Genomic DNA, 19,766 nt, shown 5'->3' on the forward strand with positions numbered 1-19,766 from the left:
AAATAGGTTTTTTGAAGTCTGTTCTATACTTGTAGGTAATTGTTTATTTAAACTGTCTCATCAGAACATATGTTTTTACTGTGTTTTTAAGAAAGATTTTTAAAAATTTAATAGTTACTGTTGTTCATAAAAGTGCAATTCATTTTTGATATCGACTAAAAACTGTTTAATAGCACTAACCAATAATAAAAATACAAAAAGTCAAAAATTTAACTACAAAGTGAAACAAATGATAATTACAAACCTTTCTTTTTTAAATATTTTATGTTTGATTTTCATGAAAAAAAAAAGTTAATTTACTTAAACCAAAACAAATTTATTTATTAAGAACAGTACGTACTCCATGGTTTATTTTTTTAACCATTTTACATAAAATACTTTTTTATTTTTCTTAAGGTAAGTTTGTTGTAAAATTAGCTAAATATAAGGAGCAAACTATACGTTACTTAAACGTTTTTTCTCTTTATTCTATAAAATGAAAATTAATGTTTCTGTTTTGAATTTTTTACTAATGCAACACAGTTAATTATCAATATAATTCGTTGTGCTATAAAAAAATTCTTATTGCCTTAAAAATAAAACTTTTTTTTTAATTGTTTTAAAGTAAAAGGTCATTACTGACTAGTCAGTTACGTAATTTGTTTTTGTTTATAAATAAAAACAAAAACAAACTGAGATTAAAAAAATTAATAAAAACAAAAACAGAAAACCGGAAATCGCGTGGGACGGACTTGGAGTTTATATACGTTGGTAAGTATCATTTATATTTAAAAAAAATCATGATATAAATCAAGCGTTTTCTACTTTATAGGTAATACTTTTATTATAGCCTATTAGTGATTTGTATTTTTTGTTTAAAACGCGATTTTGTACAAAACTTAAGTTTTTTATAAATAAAAAGATTTTTTACTGAACAAACTTTTATGCCGGCTTTATTTGTTTTATATTTAATATTTTTTAACATCAAATATAAACGATTTGAAAACTTAGTTGAGTTGTCTTTTTTTTTTTTTTAATTTACCAAATTTATTTATTTTGTTAAAACACAAATTTTATTAAAACTTGAGATCAAATTAAAACTAAAAGCTTATTTATTTAGTACTGCAAACTGAATAAACTAGTAATTCCGTTTAACAACTTATATTAAACATTATTAATTGTGTTTAAAGAAAACAAGGCAAATTTTGACCTGGGTACAACTTCTGAAAAACCTGGATCTAACACAATATTGACATGCGATTTAATTAATACTAATTATTTTACCTAATTTAAAATCTATTTTATTTCGTTTATATTTTGTAAACACAATACAAATTATAGTTGTTAATTTAATTTAAGAGTTTTAAGAAAATGGGTGACTGGGGAAACTTTGACCTGGACAAGCTGCTGAAAAATCCGGACCTGCTGGACAGCTTCATCGAAAAGAAAGTCACAAAGGAGCGAGTGAATGAGTGGGACAAGAAGAAGAAGCAGAAACCGCAGAAACCGACTCCAAGTAATTGATCTTTCTGATTTATTTACTTTATTTTAGTTTGTTTAGCAATGTTTCACTAAGTAAACAACACTATTTCGCCTAAACAATGCTAATCATAACTTATTAGTGACAATACATAAATATTAGGCAAAGATAAATAGCAAGAGAATATTAATAAGAAATAGTTGATTGATCTTGGTTTTTTGTTTAAGTTTGTTAAGTTTAAATTTTAAGCTAAGAAAAAGGAGACTTGTTATAACCAACGCCAAGTTGTTTAAGAATAACTTAAACTGTCTTTATGTTTAACAGTTTTATAAGTAATACTATGTTTTATAAGTGAAAACATTTAACACGTTGGTTTTTATCTACGTTTATAATCAAAAACTTATACTTTGCGTTATATCTAAACTACGTAAAATATCTTACGAAAATGTAGAAATTTTTTAAGTCCAGTAAGTTAGTATAATAATAATTTCAGTTAAACTTTATTTAATAAACTAATATTTTCAAATTCTCCTTAAGCATGTAGATAATAAATTACTATTTCTATTTAAAACAACTGCTTAATAAAACTCAATTCCAGGTTACTACTCGAAGTACCGAATACACTTAAAACTTTTTCTAAGAAAATAGATCGAAATGATTTATACGTGGTTTTTGACGAATACTCTTTAAAACTACCTTTAATCAAAATAATAACTAAACGTACAAAATTCATCTAAAAACCAAGGCAACTTTAAAAAATTTATATTACCTGAATTACGTAAGCTGTGTTTAGGTAACAATAATTTAAATCAAATTTTACTTAATATTTTATTCTCTATAAGCATGTAGTTCACAAATTTTATCACTTTTAAGAGTTACTTTTTAAAACCAAACACCACAGGTTACTACCTGAAGTACCTAAGCTGCGACTACCAGACATACTCCAACACAAAAAAAAAATTAAACAAAAATAACTTCAATTAAAATTTTACTTGAAGCGCTTTACTTTATCAACCGCTATGACCAGTACTTAAAACCAAACACCACAGGTTACTACCTGAAGTACCTAAGCTGCGACTACCAGACATACTCCAACACAAAAAAAAAATTAAACAAAAATAACTTCAATTAAAATTTTACTTGAAGCGCTTTACTTTATCAACCGCTATGACCAGTACTTAAAACCAAACACCACAGGTTACTACCTGAAGTACCTAAGCTGCGACTACCAGACATACTCCAACACAAAAAAAAAATTAAACAAAAATAACTTCAATTAAAATTTTACTTGAAGCGCTTTACTTTATCAACCGCTATGACCAGTACTTAAAACCAAACACCACAGGTTACTACCTGAAGTACCTAAGCTGCGACTACCAGACATACTCCAACACAAAAAAAAAATTAAACAAAAATAACTTCAATTAAAATTTTACTTGAAGCGCTTTACTTTATCAACCGCTATGACCAGTACTTAAAACCAAACACCACAGGTTACTACCTGAAGTACCTAAGCTGCGACTACCAGACATACTCCAACACAAAAAAAAAATTAAACAAAAATAACTTCAATTAAAATTTTACTTGAAGCGCTTTACTTTATCAACCGCTATGACCAGTACTTAAAACCAAACACCACAGGTTACTACCTGAAGTACCTAAGCTGCGACTACCAGACATACTCCAACACAAAAAAAAAATTAAACAAAAATAACTTCAATTAAAATTTTACTTGAAGCGCTTTACTTTATCAACCGCTATGACCAGTACTTAAAACCAAACACCACAGGTTACTACCTGAAGTACCTAAGCTGCGACTACCAGACATACTCCAACACAAAAAAAAATTAAACAAAAATAACTTCAATTAAAATTTTACTTGAAGCGCTTTACTTTATCAACCGCTATGACCAGTACTTAAAACCAAACACCACAGGTTACTACCTGAAGTACCTAAGCTGCGACTACCAGACATACTCCAACACAAAAAAAAAAATTAAACAAAAATAACTTCAATTAAAATTTTACTTGAAGCGCTTTACTTTATCAACCGCTATGACCAGTACTTAAAACCAAACACCACAGGTTACTACCTGAAGTACCAAAGCTGCGACTACCAGACATACTCCAACACAAAAAAAAAAATTAAACAAAAATAACTTCAATTAAAATTTTACTTGAAGCGCTTTACTTTATCAACCGCTATGACCAGTACTTAAAACCAAACACCACAGGTTACTACCTGAAGTACCTAAGCTGCGACTACCAGACATACTCCAACACAAAAAAAAAATTAAACAAAAATAACTTCAATTAAAATTTTACTTGAAGCGCTTTACTTTATCAACCGCTATGACCAGTACTTAAAACCAAACACCACAGGTTACTACCTGAAGTACCTAAGCTGCGACTACCAGACATACTCCAACACAAAAAAAAATTAAACAAAAATAACTTCAATTAAAATTTTACTTGAAGCGCTTTACTTTATCAACCGCTATGACCAGTACTTAAAACCAAACACCACAGGTTACTACCTGAAGTACCTAAGCTGCGACTACCAGACATACTCCAACACAAAAAAAAATTAAACAAAAATAACTTCAATTAAAATTTTACTTGAAGCGCTTTACTTTATCAACCGCTATGACCAGTACTTAAAACCAAACACCACAGGTTACTACCTGAAGTACCTAAGCTGCGACTACCAGACATACTCCAACACAAAAAAAAAATTAAACAAAAATAACTTCAATTAAAATTTTACTTGAAGCGCTTTACTTTATCAACCGCTATGACCAGTACTTAAAACCAAACACCACAGGTTACTACCTGAAGTACCAAAGCTGCGACTACCAGACATACTCCAACACAAAAAAAAATTAAACAAAAATAACTTCAATTAAAATTTTACTTGAAGCGCTTTACTTTATCAACCGCTATGACCAGTACTTAAAACCAAACACCACAGGTTACTACCTGAAGTACCTAAGCTGCGACTACCAGACATACTCCAACACAAAAAAAAATTAAACAAAAATAACTTCAATTAAAATTTTACTTGAAGCGCTTTACTTTATCAACCGCTATGACCAGTACTTAAAACCAAACACCACAGGTTACTACCTGAAGTACCTAAGCTGCGACTACCAGACATACTCCAACACAAAAAAAAAATTAAACAAAAATAACTTCAATTAAAATTTTACTTGAAGCGCTTTACTTTATCAACCGCTATGACCAGTACTTAAAACCAAACACCACAGGTTACTACCTGAAGTACCAAAGCTGCGACTACCAGACATACTCCAACACAAAAAAAAAATTAAACAAAAATAACTTCAATTAAAATTTTACTTGAAGCGCTTTACTTTATCAACCGCTATGACCAGTACTTAAAACCAAACACCACAGGTTACTACCTGAAGTACCTAAGCTGCGACTACCAGACATACTCCAACACAAAAAAAAATTAAACAAAAATAACTTCAATTAAAATTTTACTTGAAGCGCTTTACTTTATCAACCGCTATGACCAGTACTTAAAACCAAACACCACAGGTTACTACCTGAAGTACCTAAGCTGCGACTACCAGACATACTCCAACACAAAAAAAAAATTAAACAAAAATAACTTCAATTAAAATTTTACTTGAAGCGCTTTACTTTATCAACCGCTATGACCAGTACTTAAAACCAAACACCACAGGTTACTACCTGAAGTACCAAAGCTGCGACTACCAGACATACTCCAACACAAAAAAAAAATTAAACAAAAATAACTTCAATTAAAATTTTACTTGAAGCGCTTTACTTTATCAACCGCTATGACCAGTACTTAAAACCAAACACCACAGGTTACTACCTGAAGTACCTAAGCTGCGACTACCAGACATACTCCAACACAAAAAAAAATTAAACAAAAATAACTTCAATTAAAATTTTACTTGAAGCGCTTTACTTTATCAACCGCTATGACCAGTACTTAAAACCAAACACCACAGGTTACTACCTGAAGTACCTAAGCTGCGACTACCAGACATACTCCAACACAAAAAAAAAATTAAACAAAAATAACTTCAATTAAAATTTTACTTGAAGCGCTTTACTTTATCAACCGCTATGACCAGTACTTAAAACCAAACACCACAGGTTACTACCTGAAGTACCTAAGCTGCGACTACCAGACATACTCCAACACAAAAAAAAATTAAACAAAAATAACTTCAATTAAAATTTTACTTGAAGCGCTTTACTTTATCAACCGCTATGACCAGTACTTAAAACCAAACACCACAGGTTACTACCTGAAGTACCTAAGCTGCGACTACCAGACATACTCCAACACAAAAAAAAAATTAAACAAAAATAACTTCAATTAAAATTTTACTTGAAGCGCTTTACTTTATCAACCGCTATGACCAGTACTTAAAACCAAACACCACAGGTTACTACCTGAAGTACCTAAGCTGCGACTACCAGACATACTCCAACACAAAAAAAAATTAAACAAAAATAACTTCAATTAAAATTTTACTTGAAGCGCTTTACTTTATCAACCGCTATGACCAGTACTTAAAACCAAACACCACAGGTTACTACCTGAAGTACCTAAGCTGCGACTACCAGACATACTCCAACACAAAAAAAAAATTAAACAAAAATAACTTCAATTAAAATTTTACTTGAAGCGCTTTACTTTATCAACCGCTATGACCAGTACTTAAAACCAAACACCACAGGTTACTACCTGAAGTACCTAAGCTGCGACTACCAGACATACTCCAACACAAAAAAAAAATTAAACAAAAATAACTTCAATTAAAATTTTACTTGAAGCGCTTTACTTTATCAACCGCTATGACCAGTACTTAAAACCAAACACCACAGGTTACTACCTGAAGTACCTAAGCTGCGACTACCAGACATACTCCAACACAAAAAAAAAATTAAACAAAAATAACTTCAATTAAAATTTTACTTGAAGCGCTTTACTTTATCAACCGCTATGACCAGTACTTAAAACCAAACACCACAGGTTACTACCTGAAGTACCTAAGCTGCGACTACCAGACATACTCCAACACAAAAAAAAAATTAAACAAAAATAACTTCAATTAAAATTTTACTTGAAGCGCTTTACTTTATCAACCGCTATGACCAGTACTTAAAACCAAACACTACAGGTTACTACCTGAAGTACCTAAGCTGCGACTACCAGAAATCCACCAACACTAAGGCCCACCACACGGACAAGTACGTCAACAAGGACCTGGTCGTCAGGAGGAGTCAGGCATTCGACCTGTACGTCAACTTCAAGAACAGGAGCTATGACGCGTCCAAGGACGCCATCGTCATGGAGTTCACTCTCGGTTGGTTACATGATGTGTTTTAGTTTTGTACCATATTCATAAAATTTTACTTAATTGATAAAACTACTATTTAGATATAAGTATTACACCAACTGTTTAATGATTGCACCAAAATGACTTGTTTAAAATTATTAAGGCCATAGGGGGGTAAACCATGTTTTTTACAAGTTGATCTTATTTTATAGAGTTTTTTCTAAGTTTCGAGATGCTTTTTATTGTTTTAAAAAATTCAAACTATTTTTTGAGATACGACCAGTCAAAGTCGGGGCCGCATAATAGGTTCCTTATGGGAAGGGAAAACTAAAACAGCGAAAAAATACTTTTTTATTTAAAATCTATCTTCTCCTACATTTTTCAAGCAATCTTCTTCAAACTTTCAAAGTCTAATCTTTATACAATAAATAAAAAAGTTTTACTTTGGAATTTTTAAAAAAATCTGTAAAAATTTTTTTTTTTTGAAAAAAAAAAACACTTTTTTTTTAATTTTTGTGATAATTTTTTTTTTAAGTTATTAAAGTTCTAAAGTAACGTTTTTTTCTTTTATTATTAGGAATGTTTCCTAAAAATTTGAAGAAGGTTGCTTGAAAATGAAGGAGGAGATAGATTTTTAGTGAATTTTAAAATTTCCAAGAAAATTGATCCTAAAAAATTTGCGGTCCATACGTTTATATTGGAAACTTTTTACAAAAAATTGAATATCTCAAAAGTTAAATAGTATTTTTGAATTCTATAAAAACTGGCTTGTAGTTTGTACTTAAAGCTTTCATATAAAAGCTAATGTTAATTTTTGTAAAAAAAATCTTGGAACCACCTTATGGCCTTAAAAGAAGCTCAATGGGGCTCACTCTTAGTTGGTTGCTTGCTTGAGAATATTTAATTTAAATGTATTTTTATATAAATATTGTTTAATTTATTTATACTACATAACTTTATTATCAACTGTTTTATGCTTGTCCTGAAATAACTTTTTAAATTACAAATAAATATTTAATTTCGGTTGGCTGTTTGCTTTTGCGTTAAAAACCACCTGAACCTGGTGTTTAGCTTGTTTACGGCAAGTAAAAACATTCAGCACTAACTAAGTGTGATCTGAAGTAAAAACTTACAAAGTAAAATTTAAAAAGTTTTTTTTTACAGTTTAAGCATAGTTTTATAAACGATGTTGTCCTTAAGTAGTTTTAGCTCAAAAGTTCTTTTTACTATTTGAACGTGAATTTAGTATCATCTGTTAATGAATGTGCTAGAACATTTTCATCAAATACAAACTCTTTAAAGTTTAAACTTTTAATCACCACGGTTATGAAATTGTTTAAAATTGAGGATATTGTGTTCTACTTTAATGCGATATTTATCTAATATCAAAACATAACTGTAACATAAATTGTTTTATTATAGCACTAAAATCTCTTGTTTAAAATTAATTAAAGATATTTCTTTTGAAGTTTGAAAGTATTTAACACAAACTTTTGAATTTAAAACAAACAAGTGTCGAGTAAAAATGCTTATTACTTACAAAACTCGCGCTTTAACTTTTCCCGTAATTCTTCCACTCTAATTTTTTTTTCCAACTTGTTTCCAGGCAAGAACCCGACCGAGATGGGGGGCACCAAGATCAGGATGGTCCCCGGGAGCAAGATTGAGGAGGACAAGTGGAGTTGCCAGTTGCTTGGCAACGACGACGGCAACAAGAGGGTGTCCATCAGGTGAGCGTAAAACACTATTTCAACTTGATACTTTAATAAACAAAATAAACTTTGGTTTTTAATTGAACAAAGTGTAAGAAAAAATACTTAAATTTCAGATGAGTGTGAGAATTATACTCTCATAGAAATATGTTTTGAAGTGTAGACATTTGCTGGCAGAAAAAAATTACTTTTGTTTTTTGATAAAACAAAGTTTAAAAGTAGGTGTATAAATAAACACTTACAACAAAACTGTTTAAAAACTTATTTTATAATAGTTAATCTACAAATCTACAACCTAATGTTGCCAATTACTTAACAAACATTAACAAACAACAGTAAGTATAAAACAGCGCTTTTCTGAGCATTAAACAGTAAACTTGCATAAAAACTTCAGCTTTACTGTTTTCTTTTTTCTTTTCAAACGCCTACAAAAAAAATGCACAGGGTTAATATTCCCAATGTGTAGTATTGTCTTGTAAATGTAACAAGTTTTTCTGTTCTAAAGACCTATTTAACTACTAAAGGGTGAACATCCCCAACGATGCGATGGTGGGAAGGTACAGCGTGACGTCAGAGATCAGGAGCAAATCAGGAAGTCAGGAGTGCACGAGGAGGTACGTCATGCCTGACGTGCTGGTGGTGTTCAACCCCTTCAGCAAAAGTTAGTTTTGCATAAATTTGTTACAGATGATTTTATATCTGTTTATCTGTTTTATAAAACATTTTTAACAGTTTATGGTATATATAAAAAAATAAAATATCGTAAAAAAGTAATTTATTTTTAAAAACACTCGTTTTTGCCTTAGCTTTAGTGCTATCATTGATATTTAAAGCGTTTAATAAGACACTACTGGGCAGTGGGCACCTGCTCAATTTGCTACTGCACATTTTCCATGTTTTCACACTTAAACAAAAATACTGTGACTCGATTTTAACTCTTTAAAAAACTGAATTATATTTATTTTTTTAATTAAAAGAAAATAATAATAAAATTTCATTACTACAAGGTGTATGTGGCTCTGAAAAGACCTTCTAATGTATACATATTAAAAAAAAATTGTAATAAAAATATTCAAACAAATTAAATACAACAATCAGACGACGAGGTGTACATGGGGAACGAGGCGGAGAGGCAGGAGTACTGCATGGAGGAGAACGGGCTGATCTTCGCCGGGAGCTGGAACAAGATCGTCAAGATGCACTGGACCTTCGGACAGTTCGAAAAGGACATACTGGACATCACCTTCAGATTATTGAACGAGGACACTACCATGAAGTCCAACGCGGCCAAGTCCACCAAGATGCACGGGTCGCCCGTGTTCGTGTCCCGGGTGCTGTCCGCAATGGTTCGTTTTGATTTAAATAGGTAAAACGTTTAATTTTGATTGTACAATGGTGTAATCTTCCAAGATATTTGTGACTAGTTAGCACCACCTAGCAGTTGAATTTTTTTTAATGTTCGCCATGGTTCTAGTTGTAAACTTAAAGTATAAGCAAAACATTTATTTTTGAATAAACACATTAGTAATTCGTCAAAAATTTTCAATAAATTTCAAAAGTACAAAAATAATAAAAGTATGTATAATTAAATTAAAACATGATACATCTGGCAAATTTTGAAATTTAAAGAACTTCGGGAACAAAAATTTCAAATTATTAAACTATTAAAAAATTCCCTAAAAACAGATCAACAGCAACGACGACAAGGGAATGCTGGTAGGAAACTGGAGCAGCGATTTCAGCGGAGGGGTCGCCCCCACCCAGTGGACGGCCAGCGCCAAGATATTCCGGCAGTGGAACAAGAAGGGGTCGGTGAAGTGGGGACAGTGCTGGGTCTACTCGGCCCTCTTCACTACCGGTCAGTTTGTAAAAAATAATTAATCTTTGAGATATAAGTTTTTGTTTTTACCACAACAGTTATATTTTGTATTTTCGGTCATGTTTATTTTTGTGTTACAAGGTTTTAAATATTTTTTGACCTTTTTTACAACTGGTCAGCTTGTAAAAAAGGTATTATGATTTTATCATTAAATATGAAATTATAAATCAATTTATTTTTTATAGTATCTTAAACACTTGTTTGATTTCAATTTAAAGTTTGCTTAAAAATAGATCGAGCACAAGATTATTATCACCTTAACAAATTACTTTTTACAAAATAGTTTCAAACGTCTTCATTTTAATTTCAGCCCTCAGAGCAATTGGTATCCCTGGCAGAACGGTGACAAACTTCAACTCGGCTCACGACACCGAGTTCAACATGTCATTGGACAAATTTTTCTACGAGGATGGGTCGGAAAATAGCGAGGTAATTCATAATACATATATATATATATATTTAGTTTATTTGTTCAACATGTCACTTGACAAGTTCTTCTACGAAGATGGGTCGGAAAACAGCGAGGTAATTCATAATACATATATATATATATATATATTTATTTAGTTTATTTGTTCAACATGTCACTTGACAAGTTCTTCTACGAAAATGGATCGGAAAATAGCGAGGTTACAAATTATGTAGTGTTGTTTAACTAAGTTGTTTTGCGGGTGAAAAACAAAGGTTTTTAAAAATGTTTCAAATACTTTAAAAAACTCTTTAAACTTCTTCTAAAATCAATAATAATAAAAACTTCCATACAGTTCGGAGGCAACGACTCGATGTGGAACTTCCACGTTTGGAACGAGGCGTGGATGAAAAGGTCCGACCTCACCCACGGAAGCGAGTACGACGGGTGGCAGGCCGTGGACGGGACCCCCCAGGAGAAATCCGGCAAGGTTTTCAGGTGAGGGACTTTTTCAAAAAAAAAAATGCAAACGATCAAAAATGTTAGATTGCTAAAAAAACACATGTAAAAAGTTAATTGTTTGGAATGTAACAATACAACAAGTAGTACTCTGTAAAAACTATAAATGATTTTTTGAATTTGTATATATAACTATGATCCTTGATTACTGTTTTTATTTTCAGGTGCGGGCCATCTCCTTTACTGGCCATCAAGAGAGGAGAGGTCAACATCGGTTACGATACCGACTTCTTGTTCGGCGAGGTTCATTTATTTATTTTTTATCGTTTAAATATTTATTAGGTTAAAGAGCTTTCAGAAACTTGATTGTGTGTAAAGCGTTTAAAAAAATAGCCAAAAAATTAAATAAAATAATAATAGTAGTTTAGAAACATTTATAGTTTGAGCTTTTCAAATTAAGGGCTTAAAAATAATTTTTGTTCTATTTTTTAATAACTTCGTTTAAATATTCAAACTAAAAGATTTTAAACCAAACTAAATACTAATCTATCAACCAATATTGTATATATCAGTATCAGCTTCAATTTAAATACTGCAAACTAAGCTAAATTGTAACGAATCAACCAGGTGAGTGTGAAATTGTTTGCTAAAAAAAATTTAAAACAAAACTGAAGCCTATAATTTATCAGCATATAAAACAACTCAAACAACTTAAAAATTAAATAAACTTAACTAATTACGCCACCAGGTAAACACAATACATACACAACTTTTTTTTCTTTATCTGTATAACGACGTTTCGCAGAAAAACGGCTCTCTAGATACAATAAAAATTTGAAAGATAACACAGAGCGATGAAATACAACTAAAAATATTTTTGTAGCTTTAATAAAATTTTTAATAATTAAACTAAATTTAACCAGGTGAACGCGGACGAGTGCAAGTGGCAGTTGAACGAGAGCGACAAGATCGTGAAGATGCTGAAGAAGGACACAAGGAAGTGCGGGAAGAAGATCAGCACGAAGGCGGTGGGAGCCTTCAAGAGGTTGGACGTCACCAACCTGTACAAGTTCGATGAAGGTTTGTATTTTGTCTTTTATATGGTACGCACTTTCAGAGGTAAGCACCATCGTAAAAAAATCACTGAGTCTTGAAGGTCTGCGTAAAATAGGGTTACATTAATTTGGTTGTCAATAAAGTCAATTAAAAACTTTTTGTAACAATTCAACACAAGATAAGAAACTTAATCTAGTGTACTTTGCTTCTTTTAATTCAGAGCAAAAACATTAAACATGTAACTGCTTAAAAAATAAACTCAACTATCAAGTAGCTTCAATAAACTTAATAAAACACAAACAAGATTATTGACAATAACTTAAAGAAAATTTCTATCTTCTTACAAACATTACTTTTTCTTGAATTCACCAACCAATCACTCTTGATTTATTTTATTCAACTTCAAATAAACCCAGGAACAAAGGAGGAGCGTGACGCCATGGAGAAGGCCAAGTTGAGGGGCAAGCAGCCCAAGTGGCACAACAAGTTCCAAATGCACAAGGAAGGACCCATACAAATAACCATCCACCCCAAGCAGCCCAAGTTCGTCACCGGGCAACCAATTGTCTTCACTGTCAATGTGAGTTGTTGGTAAACAGTGTTGAGAATGTCATTAAAACGTTAGAAATAAGTTCTGTAAAGAACTTGTACATAAACACAAGTTATATATGTTATTTTTACTTTCTTGTTAAAGCCGTGTTAATGTTAGTACATACTTGTAAAATATTTTTTTGTTGTTTAGAATATGCTAAAAAATTAATTCAATAAAGAGATTTTTATCTTGTTAATTATTTTAATAAATTTAAAATGAATTAAGTAAAAGGTTGTACATATGGTAAGTTTTTTTTTTGTTTTTAACGATCAGCTTCAGTAAATTTATCAAGTGATAAAGAAAGCAGTAATATTACTTGTTTCATAGAATGCATCCTTTAATTTCAACCAGAACTTTTATGTAAAAAATCCAAAAAAAAAAAAAATTTCTTGTGAACGTCTTCGATGGGCTAAAAGTTAAACTTCTTAAGGTTAAGAAAGCAATGGTTTCAAAAAGTCTAAGAAAAAGCTAAACAAGAAATTAAAAAAAAAATAGAATACTAACAAGTGTTAAACTTTTTACATTTTTATGTATTCAACGTTTCAGGTGCTGAACACTACATCGGCTGCTCAGGAGTGCAAGATCACCAGCAGGATTGAGAGCATGTTCTACACCGGGAAGAGGAAGTCCGGAGTGAAGCAGGTCGTCGAGAACAAAGTGATCAACGCCAAGCAGAGTGAGAATTTTTTGAATAATTTTTTTCAGTAATATTTAACAGTAATAAGTTTGTTTTTCAATGAGTTTCTCATATTAGTAGCTTCATTGAGGTGGTTGAGAAGTAGGTGATCAACGCTAAGCAGAATAAAAAGAAATTTATGAATTTATTTTTAAATGTACTTTAAGCTAAAATAGTTTTTAAAGCCTAAGTTTTTATATAGTTTACTTATTTGAAAGTTTATCTTTTACTTTACTCTTTAAGGTTAATTAAGTTAAAAAACTTTTTGTGGAAATTCTTTTTAATGGAGTATAGTTGTAAGACAAAACGTTACTTAATACAAGTTTAAGTATAAGATTTATACATCCTACAAGCTAAAAAATTCATAAAGTAAACAATGTATGCACATACACTTTTCCTAACTTGTTTACAATTGATAAAATAGATTGATTTAAATGTTTTAAAACATATTACAACAAATCAGTATAGTTACTACTTATTAGCGTAATTAAAACTTTTTTAATTAACAATCATGCTAACAAAAGCTTAGCTTAAACACTGAAGCAGCTTGTGTAACTAGATTTTTTGAAAATACATTTAATAATGTTAAAATAGTACTCAATACAAAAAACAAAAACTCTATATCTGAATTTTAAAAAATATCAAAACATATCTGCTTAAACTTCATTTAGTATCATAATAACTTTGGTAGTTTTGTATCAGTATTATTTTATACAAACTTTACCGACATTCAGTGCGACATTGCTGCTTTGAGAAAATTGATTTCACTAAAATAAACAAAGCTGTATATCTGGATATTTAAAAGTAAATTAAAACAAAAATTACCACCAAACTTGATAAATTTGTATTAGTGTTTTATTCTTTTTTTTATTGAACCCCACAGACGTTCAATTTGACGTCACCGCTTCTTTCGCCGAGTACGGTTTCGTTATTTCGCCCTGCAACAGCTTCCGGTGCGTCACTTCCGTGAAGAACCTCAAAACAAACGACATGTACCTGGACACCGGTTCCACGGTGCTCAAGCATCCAAAAGTTCTCACCATTTGCGTTAGTTGTTACATCAGTAGTAAACATAGTTTGTGTTTTTAAGCTTGTTTTTTAAAGTGTCAATTTGTTTTATTATTTGTTAGAAAAACATATACAACCTTTGTTGTTAGCTGAAAATAAATAAAAAGTTCTTTTTTTACTTTATTTATTAGCTTCTGCTGTGCTTTTTGTTTAATTATTAAACAATAAAACTCAAATTTATTAACAACAAAAGTTTTATTTAGACTTACAATATAACTTTTGCTTTTTTAATTTATCTAAGTTTGTATAAAAAAAAAGTAGTTTCAGCTTAGTTTAGATGGTCATTTTTAATCATAATAAAACATTTTAAAGGGACCGACTCAAGCGAAGCAGGGTAAATTCTCATTCAAGTATGACGTCACTAACCCGTTTCCGATCGCGCTGAGCCACTGCAAGCTGACACTAGAGGGAGTCGGACTTGACGGAGAAGTTGACTTCACGTTTGTTATTTATAATTGTTATTGCTTGTAAGATAGAAAACTTTTAAGAACTTTAAATTCAAATAACTGAAAATTGGCAACATGATACATTTGCTGCTTTTTCTATTTATTTTACACAATTTAATAAACTTAATTACTAAGCAAAAGTATAATATAATTAAATTAGAATTTTTTATATTTTTATACGTACATCAATAAAAAAACTAACAGTTTTAGATGCTTCAATAAATGAGACATGTATTTTATTTTTTACTTTCTACAGTTTATTAAATTAAAATAACTGATTGGACAGCTGTATACTTTTTGAACGTGCATAGTATCTTTTGTCATCTAAGTATGTACTTCAATTCTTTAAAAACTTTAAACACAGTTAGTCACTGACACAAATTTTCAACCAAAAAATTTCAAAACCCAGGAACCCGATAGTGGCGAACGGCAAGATGAGCGGAACGGTGGAGGTGAACGGGACGAGGAAGGGAAAGGTGAAGGTGGTGGGCAACTTCCAGAGCAAGGAGCTGTCCAGCATCAAGACCAAGTGTCAGGTTGACATCCAGTAAAAGTGTCAAGTTGACATCCATTAAAAGTGTCAAGTTGGCGTCCAGTGAAGTATCTGCTGGCATATTTACTCAGAAAAATTGTTGTGCATGAATTTTGTTTTTATTTTGTTTATTTTAAAAAGCTTAAACTCAAATTAGCTTAAATCTAACTTTGCATGAAATCGTTTTATTGTGTTTACCCTAACCCGCTTTAACATATTTTTTTAAGAAAACATGTATTTGACAGTTTACAGCATACTTTAACTTTTATATTTAAAAAAAAAGTAATAATTTATTAAAATTTACTTCATTATAACTATATTCATTATATTGTTTCGTGTTTTTCAAAATTGTGGCAAGCATGTTACTAATAAAGTATGTATAGGTTGTATTTGTAATAACTTCGTAAATAGTATTCAAAGTAGTAATAATAAAAGCTAGATCTTATTTATGAAATAACTTGGATTATCAAAAATCTAGTCTATTGATGTAAGGATATAAGCTAAAAAATTAAGCTATATATAACTTACACAATTTTAAGGTTCTCAATGTTGCCACGAGTACCTTAACTTTATAAGTTTACAGTTTATAATAATCTTATTTACAGAACCAGATAAATCAAATAAAACAAAACCAACATAGTTACTTATGAGAGTCTAAAAAGTATAATTGCAAAATGATCTAAAACAGTTTTTTATAATTTAGAATAGATATTTGAAATAACATTTAAAATCGATCTCATAAAAACGAGAGGTATGATATCTTAGATATTAGTTTTTCATTATAAATTTCAAATAATAAAATTTATTTAAAACTAAACTGTTACTTATCCTAAATGTATAGAAAATACTGTTATAAAATAATAACTAAAAAACTACAATCAAAATTAATTTGCTGAACACGATAAATTCCAAAAGTTTAACTTTTTACCAATATAATTTAAAAAACTTAACTTATTTTTTTATTTGATACTTAAAATAGTTTAAATAAATTAACTCTCTCACAAAAGAATACTAATAACAGTTTAGGTTACAAATCAAAGTGGTTTTTGTAAGTAAGACGAGCTAAACAAACTAAGTCTTATTGGTAGACTAATTAATCTTTTAAAATTAGTTTGAGCAGAATTAGTAGTATATGAAAAACAGTTTGGTGTTCAGTTACACATATACAACAACTACAAACTTGAAATATTTTACTACAAACAAGTGCTTTTAAACTTTGTATTTAGTACTTTTAAAAGACTTAGTTTTTGATAAAGTAGTATGAACACTAGTAGAAAAAGAAAAAAAATTAAAAAAGCTACAATAATAAAAATATACTCTTAAAAGGATATTTTTAAAAGAAACATTTAAGTGGAACAAAACATCAAACATTCGTTTGTGCAACCTTGGTAAGTATTTAAAACGATTATAAACTGATATTAGTTACCTTAGTTTAAAAAGCTGGAAACTTTTAAAGTATTTTGAAATATACAAATGCTTTTATACTTTGAGTTTCGTACTTTTTTACTTTTTAGTTTCGGATAAAGCATTAAACACTTATGAAAAGTTAAGGCCATTATAAACAATAAATCATGTTTAAAATTTAGATAAAAAGTTTTATTGATAACTTTGAAAACCCCGGCTTGAGTATAAATTTTTTAACAATCAAGCATACCGCGTTTTCATCATAATTTTTTAAACAACAAAACTAATAAACTCACAGTTTTGCAATAGTTATATGCAATAACATGTTTTGAAACGAGCAAAACAATTGTTTAGAAAGAAATGTACTAAAAAGTTCTTTTATACAGAAAATTTACCGTGTCAGCTAAAATATTTTAGCAGTAATAAACACCATGAAACTTTAAAACTAGCTTAATGGTTTATAAGTATAAACATTCTTCAACAGAGGAATAAAAATGTTGTCAAAAATCTCCCCGTCGGGGAATCGAACCCCGGTCGCCCGCGTGACAGGCGGGAATACTCACCACTATACTAACGAGGATGAAATGTGGCCAGTACGGGGATCGAACCCGCGACATTCGCATTATTAGCACGACGCTCTAACCAACTGAGCTAACCGGCCACACATTTGATTATGCTTTTTGTAGTTTATAAATGCCAAGCTTTTATTACTCTCACCATAAAGCCGATGCGACAGCATTTTATAAACACTTTAGCTTGCTTGCTGCAATTAAAACTCTGCTTAATAACACTTTTGCAGCTTTACTTATATATATTCAATTTCAAACTGAGGTTATCAGTTAACTCAAGCTTAATTAATATTAGATTGTACCAAAATGTAAATCTGTAAAAAGTCTATCAAGTTACTGTGCATTTTGTTCAATTTGCAGTTTAGTAGCTTTCTTATCGCTTCAAAAATAAACAAAACTTTTAACTAAATCATTCTTGTAAACACACAAGTTTTAAACGTTAACTGTTTTATATATTTTAATAATAAATGTTCTATTTAGTTTAAAAACAAAATAACTTCTAAACTCAGTAAACAAAGTCTTTTTTTACATAATAGGCTTTAATGAATTTATTCTTTTAAGAACTTTTTTTACAAACTAAGTTTCGGTCATGTTCTTGAAATAATAAATTCATTAATTCTCCTCCACTACTTGAGATCTCTTTATTTTTTCTTAAAACCAAAGCATATAATAATATGCTGTAATATAGATTTATACTAAAATATAAAGTGAGTTTTGTAAAATACATTTTAATAACTTGGATTAAAAACGTGGCAGCAGTGGGATTCGAACCCACGCCTCCGAAGAGACTGGAGCCAAAGAGACTTTAATCCAGCGCCTTAGACCGCTCGGCCATGCTACCTCACTTCAGTTTCGATTTCTACATTTTATATACTTAAAAACTACTATGTTAAGTACTTGTTGTCATATCAAGGCTTATGATAAAATGCTTGACAAAACTCAATCAAAAAATGCATACTTTACTCCTAGCTCAGTAACAAGCTTTAAAAAGTATGAATCTTTTATCAAAACGTTACAATATAAATGTGCAAATAGTGTAAAAACAAATCAACAAAGTAATAACTGTTTTTTTTTCTTCAATAATTTTAGAAATAACAAACAGCTAAAATACTCAACAACAATGACTAGCTTTACACAGTCAAATACAAACAACTATTTTAAAACTTTTTTTTTTTAACTAAACTTTTAAAAACAAACTTAGCTATACTTAATTTTAAAGTTTTTAATACTTTTTAATTTCAACACTTTACATATACTCAAGTTAAAGTTGTTGAATTTTTACTACTCAGCTTAACAATGAAGATTTGTACAAAATCATTTACTAAATGTTCGTGCGTAAGGTTATTTTTACTAACTAGTTTACTTGATAATCATTTAGCTTTGTATATTGATTACGGTATGCCACAACAATTAACCGTTTTATGTGAGGAATTTTAAATTCTACTTCTACTATCGCTTTTGTTTTACTACTTAGTTTACTAAAATCAATATCTTTTATCATTTGGGTAAATGCTTTGTAGTTGTTATTATAACCATTAGTTTTTAAAATTTAACACACATTAGTATAAAGAACTTAAGTTTTATCAAAATTATACTTAATTAATATTTAAGTTAATTAAGTACATAATTTTATTAAATTTATAAAACCCTTTTTTTTACCTTTTTATCTTAACATAAAAAACCCTTATGCCTACAATATTTTAGTTATTTCATGTAGATAAATGTAGTTAAATAGTCAAGGTAAACAGTTTTATAAGTTTTAACTTTACTAACAGGTATATATATATATATACCTTAGCAGTGATTTAACAAAGTATTATTTTTTATTAAAGTAAAATATATACTTTATGGAAACTTCTTAAGGTTTATTTATTAGTAAGATATGTTTTATTATATAGTTTGAACTTCATACTTAGTAAATTTTAGGTAATAATTTCAGCTGTTTTTGACCTAAATATGATACAATTTCTTCTGCCTATTTTGGCTTATTAAACGACGTTAAGTATTTGGTCCTAGGACAGGGTTCGGCAGGCAGTTGTTGCTCGCAGGCCACATTTCAAGTTTTAAAATCTTTTCTGACCGCAATTAAAGTTTTAGTGACATTTAAATAACCAATTGGTTTTAGTTTAATCAAACTAAAAAAGAATAATTTTATTTAGT

The 19,766-nt window shown here is 29.9% G+C and overlaps 1 protein-coding gene and 2 non-coding genes across 3 annotated transcripts; 1 reads left to right on the forward strand and 2 right to left on the reverse strand.

Annotated features, from left to right (window-relative positions):
• The first annotated feature begins 1,325 nt into the window (after positions 1 to 1,325).
• LOC145834128 (protein-glutamine gamma-glutamyltransferase E-like) lies at positions 1,326 to 16,021 on the forward strand. Its single transcript, XM_082941484.1, has 15 exons — positions 1,326 to 1,495; positions 6,646 to 6,831; positions 8,411 to 8,534; positions 9,041 to 9,177; positions 9,615 to 9,862; positions 10,203 to 10,374; positions 10,706 to 10,824; positions 11,160 to 11,302; positions 11,488 to 11,566; positions 12,187 to 12,343; positions 12,736 to 12,899; positions 13,458 to 13,587; positions 14,471 to 14,634; positions 14,968 to 15,095; positions 15,511 to 16,021. Exons 1-15 carry the CDS (start codon positions 1,351 to 1,353, stop codon positions 15,650 to 15,652), a joined length of 2,238 nt encoding a protein of 745 aa, XP_082797610.1. The 5' UTR covers positions 1,326 to 1,350; the 3' UTR covers positions 15,653 to 16,021.
• Positions 16,022 to 17,545: 1,524 nt separating this feature from the next.
• Positions 17,546 to 17,617, reverse strand: Trnad-guc (transfer RNA aspartic acid (anticodon GUC)). The gene has a single exon. It is a non-coding gene; the product is annotated as a tRNA-Asp (tRNA).
• A 739-nt stretch (positions 17,618 to 18,356) lies between these two features.
• Trnaf-aaa (transfer RNA phenylalanine (anticodon AAA)) lies at positions 18,357 to 18,447 on the reverse strand. The gene is given in 2 exon segments: positions 18,357 to 18,400; positions 18,410 to 18,447. It is a non-coding gene; the product is annotated as a tRNA-Phe (tRNA).
• Positions 18,448 to 19,766: the final 1,319 nt, after the last annotated feature.

This window comes from Thalia democratica, chromosome 4, assembly GCF_965202585.1.
Source record: "Thalia democratica chromosome 4, ktThaDemo2.hap1.1, whole genome shotgun sequence".
In the NCBI taxonomy this organism is placed as follows: Eukaryota; Metazoa; Chordata; class Thaliacea; order Salpida; family Salpidae; genus Thalia; species Thalia democratica.

Excerpts from the sequence above, each read along its gene's own strand:
- LOC145834128 (XM_082941484.1), top strand. The coding sequence starts at position 1,351 with ATGGGTGACTGGGGAAACTTTGACCTGGACAAGCTGCTGAAAAATCCG. Across the intron at positions 1,496-6,645 it reads ACCGCAGAAACCGACTCCAA|GTTACTACCTGAAGTACCTA; the intron begins GTAATTGATCTT and ends CAAACACTACAG. Across the intron at positions 8,535-9,040 it reads AACAAGAGGGTGTCCATCAG|GGTGAACATCCCCAACGATG; the intron begins GTGAGCGTAAAA and ends TAACTACTAAAG.